At 49.3% G+C, this 20122-nt stretch overlaps 2 protein-coding genes across 3 annotated transcripts in view; one reads left to right on the forward strand and one right to left on the reverse strand.

Annotated features, from left to right (window-relative positions):
• RGL1 (ral guanine nucleotide dissociation stimulator like 1) overlaps window positions 1–1709 on the forward strand; it is a 52754-nt gene extending 51045 nt beyond the window's left edge. The window contains exon 18 of the mRNA XM_033067096.1: window positions 390–1709. Within this exon, the coding sequence (XP_032922987.1) occupies window positions 390–487 (98 nt within the window). The 3' untranslated portion in view covers window positions 488–1709. The remainder of the gene's footprint in view (window positions 1–389) is intronic.
• A 2738-nt stretch (window positions 1710–4447) lies between these two features.
• COLGALT2 (collagen beta(1-O)galactosyltransferase 2) overlaps window positions 4448–20122 on the reverse strand; it is a 49070-nt gene continuing 33395 nt past the window's right edge. For both annotated transcript variants that reach the window (XM_033067097.2, XM_033067099.1), the window contains exons 3-12: window positions 19446–19563; window positions 18265–18399; window positions 15502–15706; window positions 11262–11381; window positions 10730–10806; window positions 9241–9347; window positions 7991–8123; window positions 7076–7203; window positions 6409–6615; window positions 4448–6033 (exon numbers count right to left, since the gene is read on the reverse strand). In XM_033067097.2, the coding sequence (XP_032922988.1) occupies window positions 5757–6033; window positions 6409–6615; window positions 7076–7203; window positions 7991–8123; window positions 9241–9347; window positions 10730–10806; window positions 11262–11381; window positions 15502–15706; window positions 18265–18399; window positions 19446–19563 (1507 nt within the window). In that variant the 3' untranslated portion in view covers window positions 4448–5756. The remainder of the gene's footprint in view (window positions 6034–6408; window positions 6616–7075; window positions 7204–7990; window positions 8124–9240; window positions 9348–10729; window positions 10807–11261; window positions 11382–15501; window positions 15707–18264; window positions 18400–19445; window positions 19564–20122) is intronic.

Here is a 20122-nt window from a genome sequence, read left to right on the forward strand (position 1 = left end):
CAGGGGTGGTTTCTGTCAGCACAGCCCCCTTCCCAAGGACAGAGCCAGCTCCTGGGCTGCCAGGCTGACTTCACATGTGCCTTGCAGCCACAGAGTGAGCACAGGATCTTGGGTGGGGGTGATGTTCTGCTTCCCTGGGACCAGGCCCTTGGATCCCACCCATCAGCCTTCTCCCACAGCCTGCCAGGGCCTCTGCCAGGCTGAGCATGGCCTGGGCCTGGCCTCCCCTCCTGCCCTGCCCCTTTTCCTTTTCCTGCAGGAAACTGCTCCCAGTGCTGCTCTGGCAGAACAGGGAGGTTGCTCTGCCTGCACCATCCTGCTCCTGCTCTCTCATCTTTCCTGCTGCTGTGCCCCCCTCCCCACTAATGCAGCTCTGCCCTGTTCTGCAGAGCTGGTGTTCCCCCGTGATGCCAACGTGTTCTATGGCATGAACAGCCACGTGAACTTCGATTTCATCCTGCGGAAGAAGGCAGAGCTGGTGGGCTGAGGCTGCACCTGTGCTGCCCTCCCGGGGTACAGGGGATCTGATGGAATTCCCTGCTGAAAATGTGCAATTGGAGCAATGGGCAGCCCTGGTGCAGGGGCTCCAGGCTGCTGCATTTGCCTTGAGGACACCCCATGAGCCAACTCTGTGAGAAAAGAGTCTCCTTCATGCCAGTATTATACAGAAGATCATCTGAACTTACTTTTATAGAACTGAAGCAAGTCCTGAGTATGTCTGCCTGAACCAGCTGAAAACTTTTTGCACTTGTTCTACGCCAGAGAATGACCCATTTTGGCTCTTGTTTCCAAAGAACTTCAAAATGAATGAACTGCACTTGCCTTTGTATGAACAGCATGAATGGGACAGAGACACTGCTTTGTGCTGGATGGAGGTCTTAATGTCATGACAGGGTGGTTTCCCTTGCACTTGGTTAAGCCATGGACCAGAACTGGATGCCTTTTGTGTGTACTCCCATGTGATGCATGGATGGACATCCTCCCAATGTGCAATTCCTCTGCTGGAACTGAACTCTGAACCTCTTTAAAAGCCATAAGTGAGACGTTGGATTGTAAGCAGCCCTGACTTGAGACACATGAAATACATACAGTATTTCTTCTTTTGGGGGTAGCACTGTGCATCCCTATGCAGATCTAGGAGTTATTATCCAAAAGCTAGCTTAGAATTGTTAAGGATCATTAGTTAAAATAATTTTATCAATGCCTGGGCCTTTTCCCCCCAGTTCTGTGGCACTAATTTGCAAAACTGGGCTCAGGTAAGTTTTACACTACATTTAGATTTGTCACTTGTGTTTACAGGTAGGTAAAACAGACTGACTGTAGGTCTGCTGTACATCCAAGAGTTCTATGGCAGGTCCCACAAGCCTGGTGTAGATCACAGTCTGAACAAGTTATGAATTCCAGTTGTTTGTCTGGAGGGTGACAGAGGCGGGGGTTGTTACTGAGCCTTAACCTTTGCCCAGAGTTAGGGCAAAACTAGAAGTTCAGTTTTCTCTGCTTTTGATGTCTGTACAGTGCAGTTCCTTGTGTACATAGCATGGCCCCTGATGTATATAGTACTGCTCACTCAGAGGTGGATGGCAGTGTTAAGCCGAAACATGAATGTTCTGGATTTTAAAATTACACTTTCCAAATGTTTATATATGTTATGTTTTTAACTGCTTACCTGTAATCTTTATATGATAAGAATATAAATTGTTTTTCATTAATATTTGTCTGGAATCAGTCAATTTCCTTTTATTAGTGCATGTCAGATGTGTAAAAACACCTCACACCACTTCCTTTGCTGTCACCTTCTTCAACTTCTCCTCTTTTACTGTTTCACTTCTCAACAGCAAAGCCAAAGCCCTCCCAGTGCATCAGCCATGCACACAGCCTGTAAAAGATATTTCTTGAGGTTTCAACTTAAAGATTTCCATAACTGGATAATTTAGATTGCACACCAATTTTATGTCTTCTGTATGAAATCATTCTCTCTTGAGTCACTGAATGACTTTTGAGGCTAGATAATACAAAAAGTGCTTTTGAGTATATCCATTTCTCCCCATTTTCTCAGTCAAGGTGTTTTTCCTCCTCCTCTCCCAATCATTACCTTGTTGCATTTTTCCCTACCTGCACACAATACCAACATCCAGACAAAGTTTGCACACTACAGCCCCTTCTGCTATTTCACAAATCCCTTCAGCTGCCCAAAAGTCTCACGTTCAGTCCCTGAACTGCAGCTGCCCTGGCCACTTAAAGGCTTCTCATGTTACAATAAGGAGACAAAATCTGTTTAAACTACCTCAGGCCACAAAACCCAACACCAGAACCTCACTCCATTTCCTTCAGGAACAATACAATCCATTGGTGAAGTTGGAATTTCACATGCCATGTTGAGAGCACTTTTCCATCCTTAACCCAAAGCTGGTGGGTTCCAGGCAGTCTTGCTGCAATCAGCATTTTTAGGGTCTGCCACCACAGCCTGCCTTGTGAAGAAGCTGCCAGAAAGCTGGTTCAAAGCTGGTGCTCCTGCTCAGTCATGGCTAAGGCTCTGCCATTTTAGGCCCATGGCTGTACACATCAACAGGATAATGAAGAACACTTTATTGTTTAATGCTGGGAGCCCCACCCTTGGAAGAGAAACAATGGATTGGTGAATTGATAGGAAGTTAACCTGTGAAAGAGGAACAATACTCACTGGAGCTGTGGTCAGCATGGAGAGGGGGAGCATGAAAAATTGTGGCCTTGTCTCATACAGGCCCCAAGTGAGATGATGCTGTAACTGGAAAAATTCCACTCCAGAGGAGCTAAGAGGCCTGGAAAAGATGCACACACTTCAGTCCAGGGGATGCCCTGAAGGTGCACAGCCTGCCTGCCCCTCCTGCCTGAGCATTGTGCTCCATCACCTGCTGCTCAGCAGCTTCTCACAAAGTCAGGGGTCAGTATGTGCTATTTGCTACTGCAACCAGTAAAATAAACTTACTTTGAAATCTCACAATTGTGTCTCAGGTTTTTTGTGACAGGCATCCTCCTGAACCCGTAACAAAAATAAGTGCATGGAAAGTACTTTCCATTTCCACAAGGAAAGTGGAAAAATACCAGAAAAATACAGAGGTGTTTTAAGTGGCTCCTACTTTTCCAAAACACATTTAATTCTGGGAGACCAAAGTTTGAGCAGCACCAGCCAAGAACTGAAAATACAGGCAGAGAACAGAACTTGTCACATGGCTAGAACCACTGGCAGCACCCAGGTCTTGCCTGTATCAATAAATGGACAATTGTAGATTTATAAATACACACACACACACAAGGTAAAGGACCAAGCAGCAAGACTGAGTCCTTGTCTGCTCTGAAATGGACACAGGCATTTAATTCCTGTATTTCCCCTCCCATGAAAGCACCATCAAGCCCCCACTGTGCTCACTTCCCAAGTCAGCCAAAAGGAAAAACATTCAGAAAACCCCCAAATTAGACACCCCAGCCCTGTTGTAAGGTTGTTTTCCATGAACTGCTACCTCTCTGCTTAAGGAAATGCCAGTTAAAGCAGGCTCAGGTTCCCTGAGCACCCCAAGCAGCTCCACCTCCCAGCAGCTCTATCCCAGGCTGACACATCCCCACATGCACTGCCCTGCCTTGGCTGCAGGGCTGGCAATGAGGCCAAGGAGTCCAGAAGCTCCAGTTCAGGACTCTACAAGTGATGCAGAGACCTTTTCCATCTCTCATTATTTGAGTGAAGCTAAAAAACCAAAACAGGGACAACTCAAATACCTTGTCCTTTTTAAAAGCCATGCTCTGTTTTCTGGTGAGGAGCACCTTGTGCTGATGCAGGGAAATGATGTTTCAGCACACAGGGAAATCCCACAGCAAGGGGGAAGGAAGGAGAGGCTGCTCATAGGCACTGGGGTGGGTCTGTCATGGAACAAAAGCATGAGGGTGGAAGAGATGTGGCTCTCATATCCACAGGGACACTTGACAGTGCTGGATGCTCACCTGGTCACAGAGCCCTGCTCCTGCAGGAACCTCTCACCAACACCTCTGGGACTTCCAACATTGTTCACACAGGCCCTGTGGGCTCATGAAGTGAGAGACCTGCAGAGGAAGCAAGAGGGAATGTGAGGAAGGAATGACCCAGGCTGTGTGTGGGCCCATGGTGCAACCTCCCTACTCACCATGGGCACCTGCACCCACATGGAACTTGGCTTCCAGGGGGGAACTGCAGCATGGGCACCTTTACACAGCCAGTGACTCCATGGGAAAGGGACACAGCCAAGAATCCCTGGAGCTGCACTTCCATTAACCTCCAGTGAACATTCAGGGTCAGGCTGGAGGGGCTTGGAGCAGCCTGGTCTAGTGAAAGGTGTCCCTGCCCACAGAAGGGGGTTGGACTGGGTGACCTTTAGAGGTGCCTTCCACAACCCAAACCACTCCAGGACTTTCCCAGACAATGAAGGACACACACAGCTGCTCATCTTGCACCAGGTTCTATGTATTATCAGACCGGCTGACAGGTAATAACAAGTCTTCTGCAGCAGAAAGCACAACACTGATCAGTAATTATTCAAATCAAACAAAAATTAAAACCAAAACCCCAGCCACACATACTCAATGCACAGATCTGCCAGCAGGTGAGTCCCCAGATGGCAATTCCAGGAGGGAATCCTCCCACTGCCCAGAAGCTCAGGGTCTGTGCCAGTATAGTCCGTGATCACCTGGCCTCTGAGAAAGGTTTATTTAAAAAAAATAAACACCATATCCTGCTGGCATGTGAGCCAACAGCAAAAACATCACAACTCATCCAAAACACAGAAAAGTTTCCTCCTCACACAAAAAAATATCCAGGCAAGTTGCCTTTCCGTCCTGTAACACACAATTCTATCAGGCTGTTGAGAGAGTAACATTGCTGTAGGCTCTTTTGGTTTTATAAGGAGAGTTTGTAACCTAAGTTCTTGCATTTCAAGTTCCCAAAACTCCTACACTTGCTTTTATGGCCTAAATGAACAGGCCTACCAACAGGTCGTGGGGTTTTGTTTTCCTGAAGGACTAAGTTGAGGTGAGGATGTGACATGGACCAACTCTGCCTGCATTCCCTTCAGGCAGTGCAGAGACAAATCCAGCCACCTCCACTTGCATGGTTTCCATGACTTCAGACATTCCAAGACATCCATTCTGGATCCAGAGGCCTGTTTAGATGGGATGCAGCAAGATAAAAAGGAGCTGATGGGAAGCCAGCACTGGTTTTGTACAGGAGACTGATGGGGAGAAGACATGACAGAGGAGCACTGCTCTCCTGCATTGATCATTTTGGGGAAACATCTTGATTCTGACAGGGATCCCTTTGGAAAACAACCCCAAATCCCCTAGATGCTCAGCAAACAGGGTGGTAAAAGCCTACAGACCTACAAGGAGTAACAGTGAGGCAGCAGCCCAGGTACAGCCATCCCAAAAGGCACTGACATTTGTACACCTCTATATATTAATCTTAATAAATACAGTGTTCTACAACACAAGGAACTGTGGAACGATGTAATTCCAGGTTGGTTTCTTCTAACAAAAGCTTGCCAGGGCTTTTGCTTGGATCTAGAACGCTTGTTCCTCCTCCTTGGTGTCCCACCCTGTCCTCGGCAGCCTGGGCAGGTGTCCGGCCCAATCCCACGCGTGGCTCTTGGCAACGGTGGGAAGGAGACCACATGAAGAGCTGCTCTACAACTTTCAAGGGTGAAAAGCTAAAGTGTGAGGCAGGTTCAGCTGGTTCAGAGTCCCGGGGAGGTGGGCAGTCATAGCTCATCCCTGGATGTGGGTGTGTCGAGGGACGGCTGGGAGGGCAGCGCGTCCTTGTTCTGCGCGTCGCTGTGGATCTTGCCCTGCTGCCGGGATTTCCAGGAGTGCGTTCTGTCCCAGTCCGTGGACACGGTCTCGTTGTCCCAGATGGTGGAGGTCTCTGTGTCACTGAGGTAGCCCGGCTGCCCCGTGTAGTGCGTGGGGTAAACAAGGAGGGGCTCTGCTGAAAAGGCCTTCAAGTCTCTGGACTCGTAGTACTCCATGTACTTTGTGCTACGGAGGAGAGGAACACCATCAGCACAGAGGAACCTTCACTGCTGCCAAGCTTGTCCCTGGGAGACATGGCCAGTCCAGGGAGCAGACTGGGTTGGCAGTGGGGGGAGGTGCTGGGGTACAGCTGGAACCACATCCTTACAACCACACACACCTGTACAGCCAAAGCCTGTTCCCAGACAAGTGCCTCAGACAACCAGCCCACAAGCCCCAGGCAGGTACAATTCCCCTCTGTCACCTCCCTTGACTTGTGCCAGGAGGACAATACCAAGCACCACAAGGAGTCCTCACCAACCAGGCTACCAACAAGATCTGGTTTAAGATCAGCCAGCAAGACCCAGCCCATGTTCCCCCCCGAGCCACAGAGGGACTTACACAGGGTGCTTGTTGTACATGATGGGCAGGAATTCATCCACAGGCAGCATCTTGCTGAAGGGCTCAGCCCCAATGAGCTTCTGAGCCCCGTGGAAGGAGATGGCGTAGCCCAGGGTCCAGTAGGAGTAATCGGCTTCCACCAGGTTCCGGACATTGGGAACGGCTCTCTCGGGCTCCTGCACCTGCATCCTCTTCCGGCCAATGTAGCTTCAGGGGTGAAAAGATCAAGGAGGAACCAAAGTGAATCCGTAGCAATTAGGGTAAAACTATTCATGTCAGCCAGGTCAGAGCAAAGGGTCAATCCCAGAAGCAATCCCTGACCCAGCTCACAGCTTTCTATCCTGCACCACTACCAGACATCCAAGTCTTAACCCAGTGGGTGGGACAGCTGTGAAAGGCTTCCTAAGGGAAGTGTGAGGCTCAGGACTGAGCTGTGCTGGTTCCTCTGCCAGCACCTCCAACACAGTTGAGGTCAAGGGGACAGGGGCTCAGCAGGGACAGTGCCCACAGCCACCCCAGAGGTGGATCTGTCATGATGGGAAGAGCCACCAGCAAGACTGTGCCACCCTCCCCTGCACTGCAGCATCAACCTGCACCTCTGCCACGCCCCAGCAGTGCTGCCAACCTCCCCACACGGCCAGGCCCTCCCAGAGGAGCAGGAACTTACATCAGCTCCCAGTCTAACTGGGCTTGCTCGATGTCGTCCATCAGCTTCATGAGCTTCCTCTTGAACTGGTGCTCGAAGCGCACATCGTCCTCGATGACAAGGGTCTTCTCCAGGCCCCTGCTCACCACCTGAAACACCAGGGCTCCAACGTGAGCACAGTGGCCCCTGTGGGTGCCCTGCTGTCACTGGGGCCACCCTGACCTGGCACTGCCTCCCAGACCAGGCAGGTAGGGAGGCTGGAGAACCACTCTGTGATGTCATGTGTATGTATACATGATATGCCAAGCCACTGGGACTTGCTCCTGCTCAGATGCAGAACATGGGAGAAAAAAAAAACCTTCTTTAACCCCATTTGCTGTTCAAAACTTTTTTGCCTTTTTTCTAAGCAAGCTTGCCCCTAAGCAGGATATTGGATGGACTGCAAAAACAGTAATGAAAATGTTCTGATAAAAATCACTTGGAGCTGAGGGCAAATGAATCACAGAATCCCCAAATGGTTTGGGTTGGAAGGGACTTTAAAGCCCATCAAGGTCCTCCTGATCCCAGGGATGAGGTAGCCACTTTTCTGGGCACCCTGTGGGGCCTCAGCACCCTCACAGGGAACAATTCCTTCCCAATATCCCATCTGACCCCGCCCTCTGGCAGTGGAAAGCCATTCCTGTGTCCTATCCCTCCATCACTGGTCCCAAGTATCTCTCCAGCTCTCCTGGAGCCCCTTTAGGTACTGGAAAGGGAAAGGGGAGATGTGAAAGGTGAACACTTCATTCAAGAAAACCCTTGCAATCCAAGGAAATCAGTTCTATCCTACACTGCCAAAAACCTGGGCTGGATCCAGTGCTCTGCACCAGGGCTGGCTGTGCACCAGGACACTGGTGCAGGTCCTGCAGGACCCCCAAGGCACCCCAAAATGCTCACCTCCTTCCAGATGTAGTAATGGCTCAGGAAGCAGCCAATCTCTCCTCTGGTGAGGGGCCTGGAGGAATAGGGGTCCCGGTATCCTGGCAGCATTTCAATGCTGAGAGCTTTGAGCTGACTCCTGTTCAGTGCTCTGGAAACAGAGAGTATTTATCACCCTTGCAAAAAAATAACAGCTCAAGCCAGACACAGGCACAGCATGGGGAATGCTGCTGATGTTCAGGGAAAAGCCACACCTTGAGAAATTTCTACACTTGTTTTGCTCAAAAACACAGAGCAAAATTAACTTCTTGATTTACATCTCTAAATCAGGCTGATAAATTGCATCCTTAGCTCTGCCAAAGACTTCTCATGGGATCATCAATTATCTTCAACTCTGCCAAAAACTTCCTGTGGGACCAGCCACTTGCCAGGTGCTTGGCTTTGATTAATTTTCTGAGGCCCTGATACAATCCCAAATCTCCAAGACCACCAAATGGTACGTGGGCTCCTGTCTGCTTGAGGCCTTTTTGCAACTCACAGACTCAAAATTTCTGCCTTGATTTCTCATTATAAAAAGGTCTCAACATACCTTAGAATCATAGAATCATTAAGACTGGAAAAGCCCTCAAATATCCTCAAATCCAAGCATTAACCCAGCAATTCTCCCAGGGATGGGGCCTCCACCAGTGCCCTGGGCAGCCTGTGAGCACCCTCTGAGTGAAGAGATTTTTCCCAGTTGTCCAGCCTGAACATTCCCTGGCACAGCTTGAGGCTTTTTCTTATTGTCCTCTCCCTTGCTCCCTGGGAGCAGAGCCTGACCCCTCCCTGGCTGTCCCCTCCTGTCAGGGAGTTGTGCAGACCAGAAGGTCCCCCCTGAGCCTCCTTTTCTCCAGGTTGAGCTCTTCCAGCTGCTCCTCAAGCAGACTTATCCTCCAGACCTCAGAGTGAGCTTGGAAAGGGCTGTGTCAGGGTTAATGCTGTAGCACCACAGCTCTGTAGGATGGACAATATTCCCAGGAGTTAACAGCTCCATTCACAGAAAGCTGTGATTTTAACCCTAGTCTGAACCCCAGGGCCTGGTTCTCTCACAGAGACTGACTAATTGCAAAGGAGGAAAGAAACAGAGCAGGATTGCCCCAAACAGATGGTCAGGGGCATCCCCCACAGCCAACCCTGCCCTGCTGGAAGTCAGGGCATCCAAGGAGATGCTGTGAAGCAGTAAAGCATATCCCACTCTGAAAACATCTTCAAACCCAACCAAAACTCACTTTCCATCCACAGCCTCCACTACCTTCACTGCAATCTCCTGCTCATAGAGCGTCCTCAGCATCCGATCCCGCCGGTCCTTGCGACGCTTCAGGTTGATCATGAAAATCTGGAAGAGAAAGACATGAGCACATCAGACTCCCAGCTGGGAGGGAGGGAGAAGGGAAGCCCTGATCCACCCCTCTCCAGCAGCCCCACTGGAAAAGCAGGTCTTGTGAAAATACCACGTGTGTGTTTGCTCCAGGTCATCTAGAACTTGTCAAAAAGCTGGAGTTGGTTTTGAGTTGGAAGTGTAGAGGCTTTTTCTCAAACAGCTGCTTTTAATGGATGTTCATGGAGGAAACTTACTCTTTGAGAATGAAGAAAAGTGAGACGAGACCAGCTAGAGCCAAGTCTATAACTTCCAAAGATACAGGATATTTAGGTTTATATCAAACAGAGTAACATCTGCAGCATCAATCCTAGAGGAACACTGACCCACAACACTGCCACTGCCTGGATTTAGGATTATCAGCAGGGCCACCATCCATGGTAAAGAAAGGATTTTTATGATTACTTCAGGCATTGGAAATCCACTGTGATGCCTGCCAGAGCAGAGAGCCAAGGCTGGAACAGAGATGTCTTGGCAGGCTCTAACCAAAGCCTCAAGGAGACTGCTGGAGGGCTGACGACTGGAGCCCTCATTGCAGGTAACCCTCAGGGTTTCAGGGATATTTTTCAGTCCCATGCAGGCTGGTACAAGCACAGCCTTGTAGTGTGTGGAGCAAATCCTCATCCCAGTAAGAAGCAGAACAAATTTCAGCTCAGTACAAATGAAAGAATAACAAACTGGATAAATACAGCACAGCCACAAAGGACAACATGGAAAAAAACCTGGACCAGCTGTGCCTTAAACACAGATGCTCAAAGACACACAGCTGGACCAGGTTCAGCTTCAGGAGCCCCACAGACAGACAGAGCACACCAAGAAGACAAAGGCTCCCCTGATCCCCACAACTCCCTCTGTCCCAGAGCCACCCTGGCAGCTGCACACACAGGGGCTGCTGGCTCTGGGAATAACACAGACACCAGGCAGCCAAACCTGGCACATCCCTCTCCAGCCTTCTCCCCAGGCATGGTTTGCCTCCCTGGGGTACCCAAGGTGGGCTGAACTCAGCTGTGAGCCTGGATCCCCCACCTGCTCTCAGCTCTCCAGTGTCTCTCTCAGGTGAGAGAAATCCTTCCCTCCTGCCACTGGAAAGCTGGAGAGCTTTACCAAAGGGCCAATTTTTGTTACAGAGGGAAGGGAGGCCAAGCTGCTCTGCAGAGTCAGAAGCAGAGCAAACAAAACAAGAACAGGGGAGTTAACCTGCTTTTCAGCCTCACTTCTGCCTTCTCTTCCTGGCCAGATTAAAACATGAGAATCGTGGCACGGTTTAAGTTGGAAGGGATGTGAAGGATCAGGTGATGAGTGAGAAGACAAGACAATAAACAGCAGAGCAGGCTCCTTACTTCATCAAACCCCATCTTGTCAGGGTGCTTCGGAGGGACAGAGATGAACTGAGAGGGCTCCACAGGAGGGCGATCGACTGAAAGAGAGGAGAGAGCCCAAACGTGACCCTGGTGCACACCCTGCAGTGACATGGTGTGTCTGAAGGTGTCTCCCTCCCGGGAGCCGGGATCAGGAGCCACTGCAGGATGGGAACAGCCGGAAGCATCTCATGGCAAAGCCAGAGCCAGCAGCCACGTGCCAGGCAGACATCAGGAAGAAAACATGGACATGCATCACCCTTTCCACATGGAAGATGCATTTGATCTGGGGACGTTGAGGGATTTTGTGGATGGGATTGACCTGACTATGAAGCAATTGCATCCCTAGGTGGAAAAGTGGTGAAAAATTTCAGAGAACTGAATATCAAAACAATATTAGAGCAGGCAGGTCAGGATGCAGACTCCCAGGAGAATGAGAGCTGAGCAGGAGAGCTCTGTGGCTCTGTGGGCATTAACCTGGGGGGTCAATCATGGCAAGGGCACAGCAACTCACTCATGGCCTCGATCAGGGTGTGCACAAAGTTCTCAGCCTCCTCCTGCAGTGACTGCTGTGGCTTCAGGGGCATGGGAAGGAACCCGTAGTGCTCACGGTTGCAGACGAACATCTGTACTCCTGGGGATCACAGAAAAGCACAAACTATAATCAGGCTGTTCCAGGGCATTTCACTGTGCCTACATAGCCACAAACACACTTGTGCCAGGACCTCAGTCCCAAAAAGTTCTGCTTCATAAGCAAACATTTAAAAATCATTCCAGTTCCACTTTCTGTTTTGCCTGGTTGGCAGCAAGTGGCCTCTCTCATAAAAGCAATCCCTACTGGCTGCCCAAATAACCCTTCAAGGGTCTGGGCTGACAGGACAAGGGAGAATGGCTTCCTATTGAAACACAGTGGGTTTAGATTGGATAAAGGGAAGGAATTGTTCCCTGTGGGGGTGGTGAGGTCCTGGCACAGGGTGCCCAGAGAAGCTGTGGCTGCCCCTGGATCCCCGGAAGTGTCCAAGGCCAGGCTGGATGGGGCCTGGAGCAGCCTGGGACAGTGGAAGGTGTCCCTGAAACAAGATGATCTTCAAGGTCCCTACTAACCCAGCCCACTCTTCTTTATCACTGTTTCCTTTTGCTTTGGCTAGGAAATAAAGGTGATACATTTTCACCCGTGCTGGCAAAGGACTTGGAGGAACACATATGACAACAACCTTTGAAATGCCAAGTCACCACCAAACACAGTCCTCTCTTCTCCAGAACTAATTTTTACTGTGCCCTGAAGGTTAAAGGAAAATCCCAGAGTGAGACACCAGTGAGGAGAACAGATATGATAACATAAACACCCTTCTACTCAAAAGCTTTTGCAGCTGCTTGTTAAAGGTGGGAAACAGAGAGAAAGTGTAAAGCCTGTCCTTGGAGCAGATGCATTTGCAGGGCACAGACTCACCCAGTGGGAACATCCCAGCATCAGCAGAATGCTTTTCCCTCTGGGATGACAGGGATTTGCTCACCACTGGCTGTAACTCTGCCTTTCACATCAGGCAATATGCTCAAAAGCTACATCCAGGGAAGTATTTCCATTGTTTTCATTGAGTTCTTTATTAACTAACCCAAATCAAATCTGCTAGAGCCCAAGCAACTGGCCAAAAACTGCCCTCTTTTTTTTTTTTTTAATGAAACAAGCTTAACCAGCCCCCTCCCTCGAGGAAATAAATGAAAAGCAGACACTACCTGGTGTGCTGATGCTTTCATCTATTGGTGCCCCTAATCCATGGTATTTTTAGCAGAGTGGAACTGTTGGCACTAATGAGACTCCGGTGTTTCTCTAATTTTAAGTTGTACAAGTAAATTGCTGGCTATGCTACTTGCCAAAACACATTCAGCTGTCAGCTGCAATTTAGGTAAATGGCAGAATAAAAAACCTCTACCTGCTGACATTAATGGATTTGGCACTGATCTAATCAACTAATCTTATCTGGCTCACTGATCTCAGTTCTTGTCTTCCGCTGCCTTGAACACACTTAATCTGCACAGGTTCACACCAGTGTTCTTGTTCTGTTTGGGATAACAGGTACTTGGAAATGGTAAACCTCCCCTAAAGTGGGGAGGGGGACTCACTTGCCAGCTCTGTTTTTATAATGAAGTTAAATGATTGCTACAAGGGATAGAAAAATGGCAGGTATTTATATTATAATTCCTAATGGGCTTTAAAGGCAGTGTCCAGGATTTATAGTCATGTCCTAAAACCACAGCTGCAGTTAAGGAATCAAAATTGCCTCCACTTCCCTGTGACCAGACCTTCCTGCTGGCTGGCTCAGAGGGCTTCAGAGACTCAGGCTGAAAGGCAGCTCAGGAGATCATGGACTCATGGAATGGTTTGGGTTGGATTGGTTGAAACTCATCTCCTTCCACCCCTGCCACGGGCAGGGACATCTTCCACTATCCCAGGTTTCTCCAGGGCTTGTCCAACCCAGCTTTGGACATTTCCAGGGAAGGAGCTTCTCTGGGCAACCTGTACCAGAGCCTCTCCAGCCTCACAGGGAACAATTCCTTCCTAATATCCCATCTGACCCTGTCCTGTCCATCCCTTGTCTCAAGTCCCTCTCCAGCTCTCTTAGAGGCCCTTTAGGTACTGGAAGGGACTCCAAGGTGTCACCTGAGCCTGTTTTTCTCCTGGCTGGCTAAAAGCTCTCCTGTGAGTGCAAGGGGCTCTGCAGAGTCCAGTGCTGGCAATAACACACCCACTCTGAGTCTTATTCAGATTGAGGACTCCCACACAGGCCACATCCTCTCTCAGAGGTGGGACCACCTCTTTGGAGCATCACAGAACAGCTGTTTCCAGCAGCAGATTCCCTGGTGGAAATCGATGGTTTGATGTGAGGTGTTGAGCACAGCTCTTGGCCTGGACAAAAGCCAATATAATTTATGACTTCAGGGAAAGCAAGTGAAATCACTCCAAAAAGAAGTTTACCTCGAAGCTCACACATTTTTCACATTTCTGAACTTGGATGTCATCCTTTTATCCTGGGTGACAAAACTCAGCCCAGGACACAAATCAACAATCTGAGCAGATCAACAGGCCAGACAGCTGGAGCAAAGTTTTCATGTCATGGGTCAGTCCTGGAAAAAGCTAGTGTTCTAGGACAGAAGGAAAAATTGATAGGTTTGAATGCCTGAAATGTTTCTGAAGCAGCAGCAACCACATGGGATGGAGGCTGCACTTCTGGGAGAGCTGTCAGAGGGAAGAAGTGGAGGGGTAGATTTTAAGCAGCCTGCTTTGCTCTCCAAACTTAAACCTCAATTCTCCTCTAGAGCAAACACGTGGCACTTGGGGACAGGGCTCAGTGATGGATTTGGCAGTGCTGGGGAAACACTGGACTGAATGGCCTTGGGGGACTCTGGGATTCTGCACTGATGTCCTGAGTCTGAAAGTCAGGACCCTGAAGCTGCTCTGCAATTCACTTCTCACCTCTGCTTCCCAAGGGCTCCAATTTCAGCTCTTGCTGCCTCTCCTCCATCATTCATCTTATCTCACACTCCTCATCCACTTGCAGCTGAATTTGACAATGCCCTGCCCAGTCTGCCAAGACAACATCATCATTTTTGGTGCTGTCAAGACCTGCCAACAAGAGCCAGCACTAAAAGGGAAGCTACAGGCAGCTGGTGGCGTCTCTGCTGGTCTGGGAACAGCGGAAGGGAGGCTCATCCTGCAGAACAACAACAACCCTTCTTCCTTGGCTTTCTCCCTGCCTGTTCCCAAGAGCAATCCTTCCTGCTCTTCTTAACTTCACATCTTCTGCAGAGGACAGGGAGCACCAACTGCACATCATTCAGAAGATCCATGAACAACTTTTCCTTGATAATCCACTCCAGCAAGTCACCACTCGCAATCTCTGAACAGAAGGCACTTATGGGTGCTGCAGAGGTTTCACCAATCCCTTTCTCCTTAAAATGCCCCAAACTTTTCCCTTTTCAACACAGCAGGCAAATAACAACAGAGATGGCCATTACAGTTCTGGGAACCCCCTTCAGCTCTGACACTGCTACACACAGGTCTGCCAGCCTGGACTCTGCTGGAGACAGAGCACTCACAAGAAATAAATCACTCTCCAGAAATAAATGGGACTAAACATCCTCACCACAAGCATGAACAGCAGCAGCATAAGGCACTTGAGACACTGATGTCTCAACAACACCTGGAGCTCTCTTAAAACATCAACAGCCAGAGATTTCCTCTCCCTGGAAGTACCCAAAGCCAGGCTGGACAGGGTTTGGAGCAACCTGGTCTAGTTGGAAGGTGTCTGTGCCCATGGCAGGGTGTTGAGTGAGATGAGCTTTAAGGTCCCTCCTAACCTGAACTGTCCTAGGATTCTGTGGTTTAAGGAGTCTCTTGTCCCCACCCCTTTCCTCGTGGATCTTTTGGAAGTGGTAACTTTAGATACCTCACCCCTAGACCACCTTCCACTTGTCCAGCACCTGCCTGTGCTCACCTGCTGTGACACAAACCAAGGCTGGAGTCACATGTTTTGTCTCTGAAATATTGCCCCATCCCAAGAACAGCCCCCACATCCTTTGAAACTAGCAGCAAACCAAAACTGCCTCTCCAGTCACTTGCTGCTGGTTATCCCTGACTGGATCTGAGAGGAAAGGGAACAGGAGCAACTCCACATGGAATTCCACCCAGGACTTTTGGGGTGAGAACCTGTGTGTCTCTAGGAGAGATCCCTCCCCAGCACAGGCCCTGGACACACCTGCTTGGCGACTGGAGAAGGCAAAGACCATGATGTCATCAAAACTCCAGGTGTAGTCCTGGTGTGGGGGGTAGAAGGCCAGCTTGGCAGAAGCCTCCTTCCTCAGGTCAATGAGGAACGTGGAATGCACCATGGGGACAGCAAAACAGCCCATCCTCTTCCATTCCCGGATCAGGGGATACTCCAAGGTCCTCTTGTAGTAGCCCTGAAACCACAGAGGGAGCTGTTGTTACAAGAGATTCCTGTTTCAAAGCTATTCCTCAGCAAAAGCTCATGCCCTGAACTCTCCAGCAGAGGTTCACCAAAGCTCAACTCCCAGCTTTTTCAGTGTCTCCCATTTGGAAATGGCTCAGCCAAGTGTTTAGAAACAGTCTTCATCCCAAAAGTTAAAGACTGAGCTCCTGCCTACTTTTTAGGAGCTCTTGGAGAGCCCAGCCTCTCCACTGCAAAATTCCCCTGCAATGGAGCTTCAAACCTCAGACTATTTTCTCCTGGTTCTTCAAAACCCTTTTTGCATTTAGACTCTCCAGCCTGATCCTGGAAGCTGCTGAGCATCCATGACATCCTCTACACTCAATAGGCACAAAGTCCATTTAGTACCTCAGAGAGTAGGATCTGCAAATTAATTCTATTCCATGCCTTAAAAAAAAATCATTTGTTTTCACTGCAGTGAAACAACTGAGTCTCCAACTGCAGGCAACAACTCAGTCTCCATCGGCTGTGTAAGAATTTCTGCTTCCTCCATCCTGGGGCAAGCAGGTTTGATACTCCTGACTCTGCACAGGGAGGCACTTCACTCAGCTCCTGGGTAATTAATTCCCTGTACCCAGAGCTCTGCCAGCCTTCCAGCACTCTGGGTGCAACACTCACAGTGTGTGGCTCATGTGGAAATAAATACACTGAATTCTCCAGGAAGAAAACTCTAGAGCATTACATTGACACCTGGATGGTTGAATCCAGAACAGATTCTGGGCTTTACAGAAACAGTGAGTCACTAAGGGAAGTTAAAGATCCATTCCTGTTCTATTTTCCATGATCATTCAGGCAGTGGCTGAGCAAAACCCAGCAGAACTGCTCTGCCCTGGGCTATGGGGGGCCACAGCATGGTGCTTGTGCCTGGTTATGGATCTGCCACCTCCCTCTGTGTCCATACTGTGAAGATGGGATATCCCAAACACAGCCATCCCCACTGCCACAGGAAGCAGCAGGTGGGAACAGATGTGACTGGCACTCCCAGCAAAGGAAGGGTTAACACACCCACCCTTTAACAGACACCTGAGAATGCCCACAAGTGAAGATGTTGGACACTCATCCTTCCTCCTCTAGTGGCTCACTCCAGGTTTTTGGGGCTGTTCCCTGCTCATAAATCAGATGTAGGCAAGGAGGCCTCCACCTCCCCTGCGCTGCTGCCTCTCCTGGGTTTGCTCCATGACAGACAAATGTCAGAAATGTCAGCCTGTCTGAGCTGGGCTTGGCTCCCTGTGGCTCTGTGCTGGGGGAAGCTGTGTCAGGATGTGCTCCAGCTGTTATTCCCTTCCCAAGGCCCCTGGGAGAACAACGCTGAGCACATGAAGCAGAAACAAGAGAAAAGCTAAAAATAAAGGGAGAACTTTCCTGTTCACTCCAGCACGATTCTTTTTAACCAGATTTTGCAAGATGCCTTTGCTGGTTTTCCTCTCCCCTTTTCTCAGATAGTGCTGGTAATGGTGGAAGCTTCCTACTGGAGAGGTAGGGCTGGTGCCCATGGGCAGAGATCCACTTCAGCCTGTGAAGCAGGGCTGATGGACCCCAGTGAAAAACCTGGTTGGTTCAGGACTCAGCCTTAAAAACTTAAAGCACAATCAATATCTTTGCTGTGAAGTTTGTATCTCCAATTTCAAATAAAGCAAACAAACCCAAGTGAAACAAGTAAACACACCTCGTCACACCCCCCTTATCACTATATTTACTTCCCATGAATTTGGAAAGTTCAGGACTTTTTCCTGCTATTTTTTATCCAGTTATTTAGTTTGAACTGTGGAACTCCTTGCCAGAAGCTGGTGTAGGTGCCAAAAAATAGATTTGAACACAGATTTCTGTAGAATAAATAAATTAAAAAAATCACTGAGAGCTTTAAAGACAAATACATTCCTCAGAAACCCATAAGGGGATTGCCAGAGGAAAGAAAAGCATTTTGGGGAAGTAACACTCACTTTTTTGCCCTATCCTTATAGTATTCCCCAGACATCTGCAGATGAGCCTGTGCTCTGACCCAATGCAGTTGTTATGTGGGCCAGAAGTAAAATGAAAAGGTAATATTGAAAAGGTAACACTGAAAAGGTAACATGAAACTCTCATTTTTAGGTTCATGTTACATGCATGCTTCAGCACACACATTCCCTACAAGGCAAAGTATGTTGCCCCACTTCAAAAAACTTGTTCACAGATGAGAAAGACAACTTAGACACAATGGAGATCTGTGCAAAGAAAAGCAAATTCTTCTTGGATTAGCATCACTATACCAAAAAAATGGCCTAAAATTATGCACCAAGGGTTTTAAGGCCCTTACAGAAACATGGAACCACCTTAAAAAATTCTGATCTGCTTATCAGTATTTTCTGTGTGGTTAGTGAGATCATAGTGAGTTAACACCACCTCAGAGCTACAGTAGCTTCTGTTCAGGAGCAGATGGGAAAGCCCACAGAACAGGGAGGATGCCTGCTGAGACAGGGGCAGGAGCCCCTCAGGACACCACTCACTCAGCCCCCAGCACCCTTCACCTGCCTGGGGAGTGATGCCACACCAGAAGTTGGAGTAGAGGGAGCGGGACTCGAGCATCGGTGCCACCAGGGTCTTGTTTTCTGCTATCAGCAGGTTCAGGATCTGTGGGTTGGTCAGTAAATTATCTGCATCAACAAACTAGAGAAGGAAGAGGAAAAAGAAAATTGTTAAGAGAGGAAACAATATGATTTCCCTGATGCTTTCAGGGAATGAGGCAGCCAGGGGCACATGAGCAGCCCTGGTATGGTCACAGCCCCAGGGCAGTGCCTGTCCCCAGTGCTGCCACTGCTGGGGCACCTCTGGTCCTCCACAACAAGAAAAGACCTGGAGGGGTTGGGTGTGTCCAGAGAAGGGAATGGAGCTGGGGAAGGGGCTGGAGCACCAAGACTGGCAGAGAGAGCTGGGAAAGGGGCTCAGCCTGGAGAAAAGGAGGCTCAGGGGGGACCTTCTGGCTCTGCACAGCTCCAGGACAGGAGGGGGCTGCCAGGGGGAGTTGGGCTCTGCACCATGGGAAAGTTCAGATTGGATATTAGGAAAAATTCCTTCTAAAAAAACGGCCAGGCACTGAAATAGGCTGTCCAGGGCAGGGGTGGAGTCACCATCCTTGGAAGTGTCTGAAAAACGCGTGCATCTGGCACTTGGGAGTGTGGCTTAATGGTGAACACGGCAGGTCAACAACTGGACTCAGAGATCCCAGGCCTTTTCTAACTTTAACAATTTTAGGATTCCATGAGGTCAGCAAAAAAAAAGACCCCAAAAGCAGTGAGCTGGTGGGTTTGACTCTATAGGGCTGTCACAGGGAAACCTGGGGACAGCTGCTTCCAGGCACAGATGGGCACAGAGCTTCCCTGACTCCACACAACCTCCTGACAGCACATGCTCTGCACTACTATTTATTTCCCTTACATTTCACCACGTGAAGGTTCAGTCTGGGGGAACCTTGCAGGTACCTCCCACCACCAGGACTGTGTTCAGTCCTGATGCCAGTGGAGAAAGTTCCAAGCTTAGGCAAGGACTCACCTCCCTCACTGCAAAGACTCTGGCTCACCAGACCAAGAAATGACCCACGACATCTCAATTTGTCTTTAGATGGAGAGAAAACTCTTTGACAGCCCCCAGTACCCAAGTGAGCATGTGGAAAGCTCTTGCCTGAGGCCAGGTAATAAATCCAACTTTGCCCTTACCAGGATATAGTCTGACCACTTCTCCCGGGCAGCGCGCAGGGCAGCCTGTCGCAGCTTCATCACGTGAGTAAATCGGGATGTTGGCCAGTGTTTGGGCCCAATTTCTTCTGGGTAAGACCTAGAAAAGGAAAAAAGTAACTGTAATCTGTGTCTGGGTTTTATTACACTAAAAAAAAAAAAGAAGAAAAAGGAAGGAAAAAGGAGAGGGGAAGAAGAGGGAAGAAGAAAGAAGGAGAGCAGGAGAGTAGAAGGGAAAAAAAAAAAAGAGTTCCATTGCTGCCTTCATTATGAAATCAAAACAGCATTAGAGTCACCTCAGGCAACCCAGGAGAGGTTTTGAGGGAGAATAATTCCAAGTTCTGTGCTGGCATGAGCACAGAAAGCACCAGAGAACAAGCAGCACCACAGTTTTCTGCCGACCCAGCAAAGCAGCACCATCCAAGGCAGGAGCTGCTGTAGAGAGGGGACCCCTCCAAACTGACCTGAGGCTCACTGACCCTGCCTGACCCCTACAAACCCATCTGCCCTCTGCTAGGCTGCAAATCCAGCTCCCCTTGGCCCAGCAGAACCAGCAGAGCTGGGATGTGAAGGTGAAGGCAGCCTGGCCTCCCCGGGCTCTGGGCATTATTAGGAATTGTTAACACATCCCAGCAACAGCTCCTAAATCTCCCAACACC

This window comes from Catharus ustulatus, chromosome 9, assembly GCF_009819885.2.
Source record: "Catharus ustulatus isolate bCatUst1 chromosome 9, bCatUst1.pri.v2, whole genome shotgun sequence".
Taxonomy (NCBI): Eukaryota; Metazoa; Chordata; class Aves; order Passeriformes; family Turdidae; genus Catharus; species Catharus ustulatus.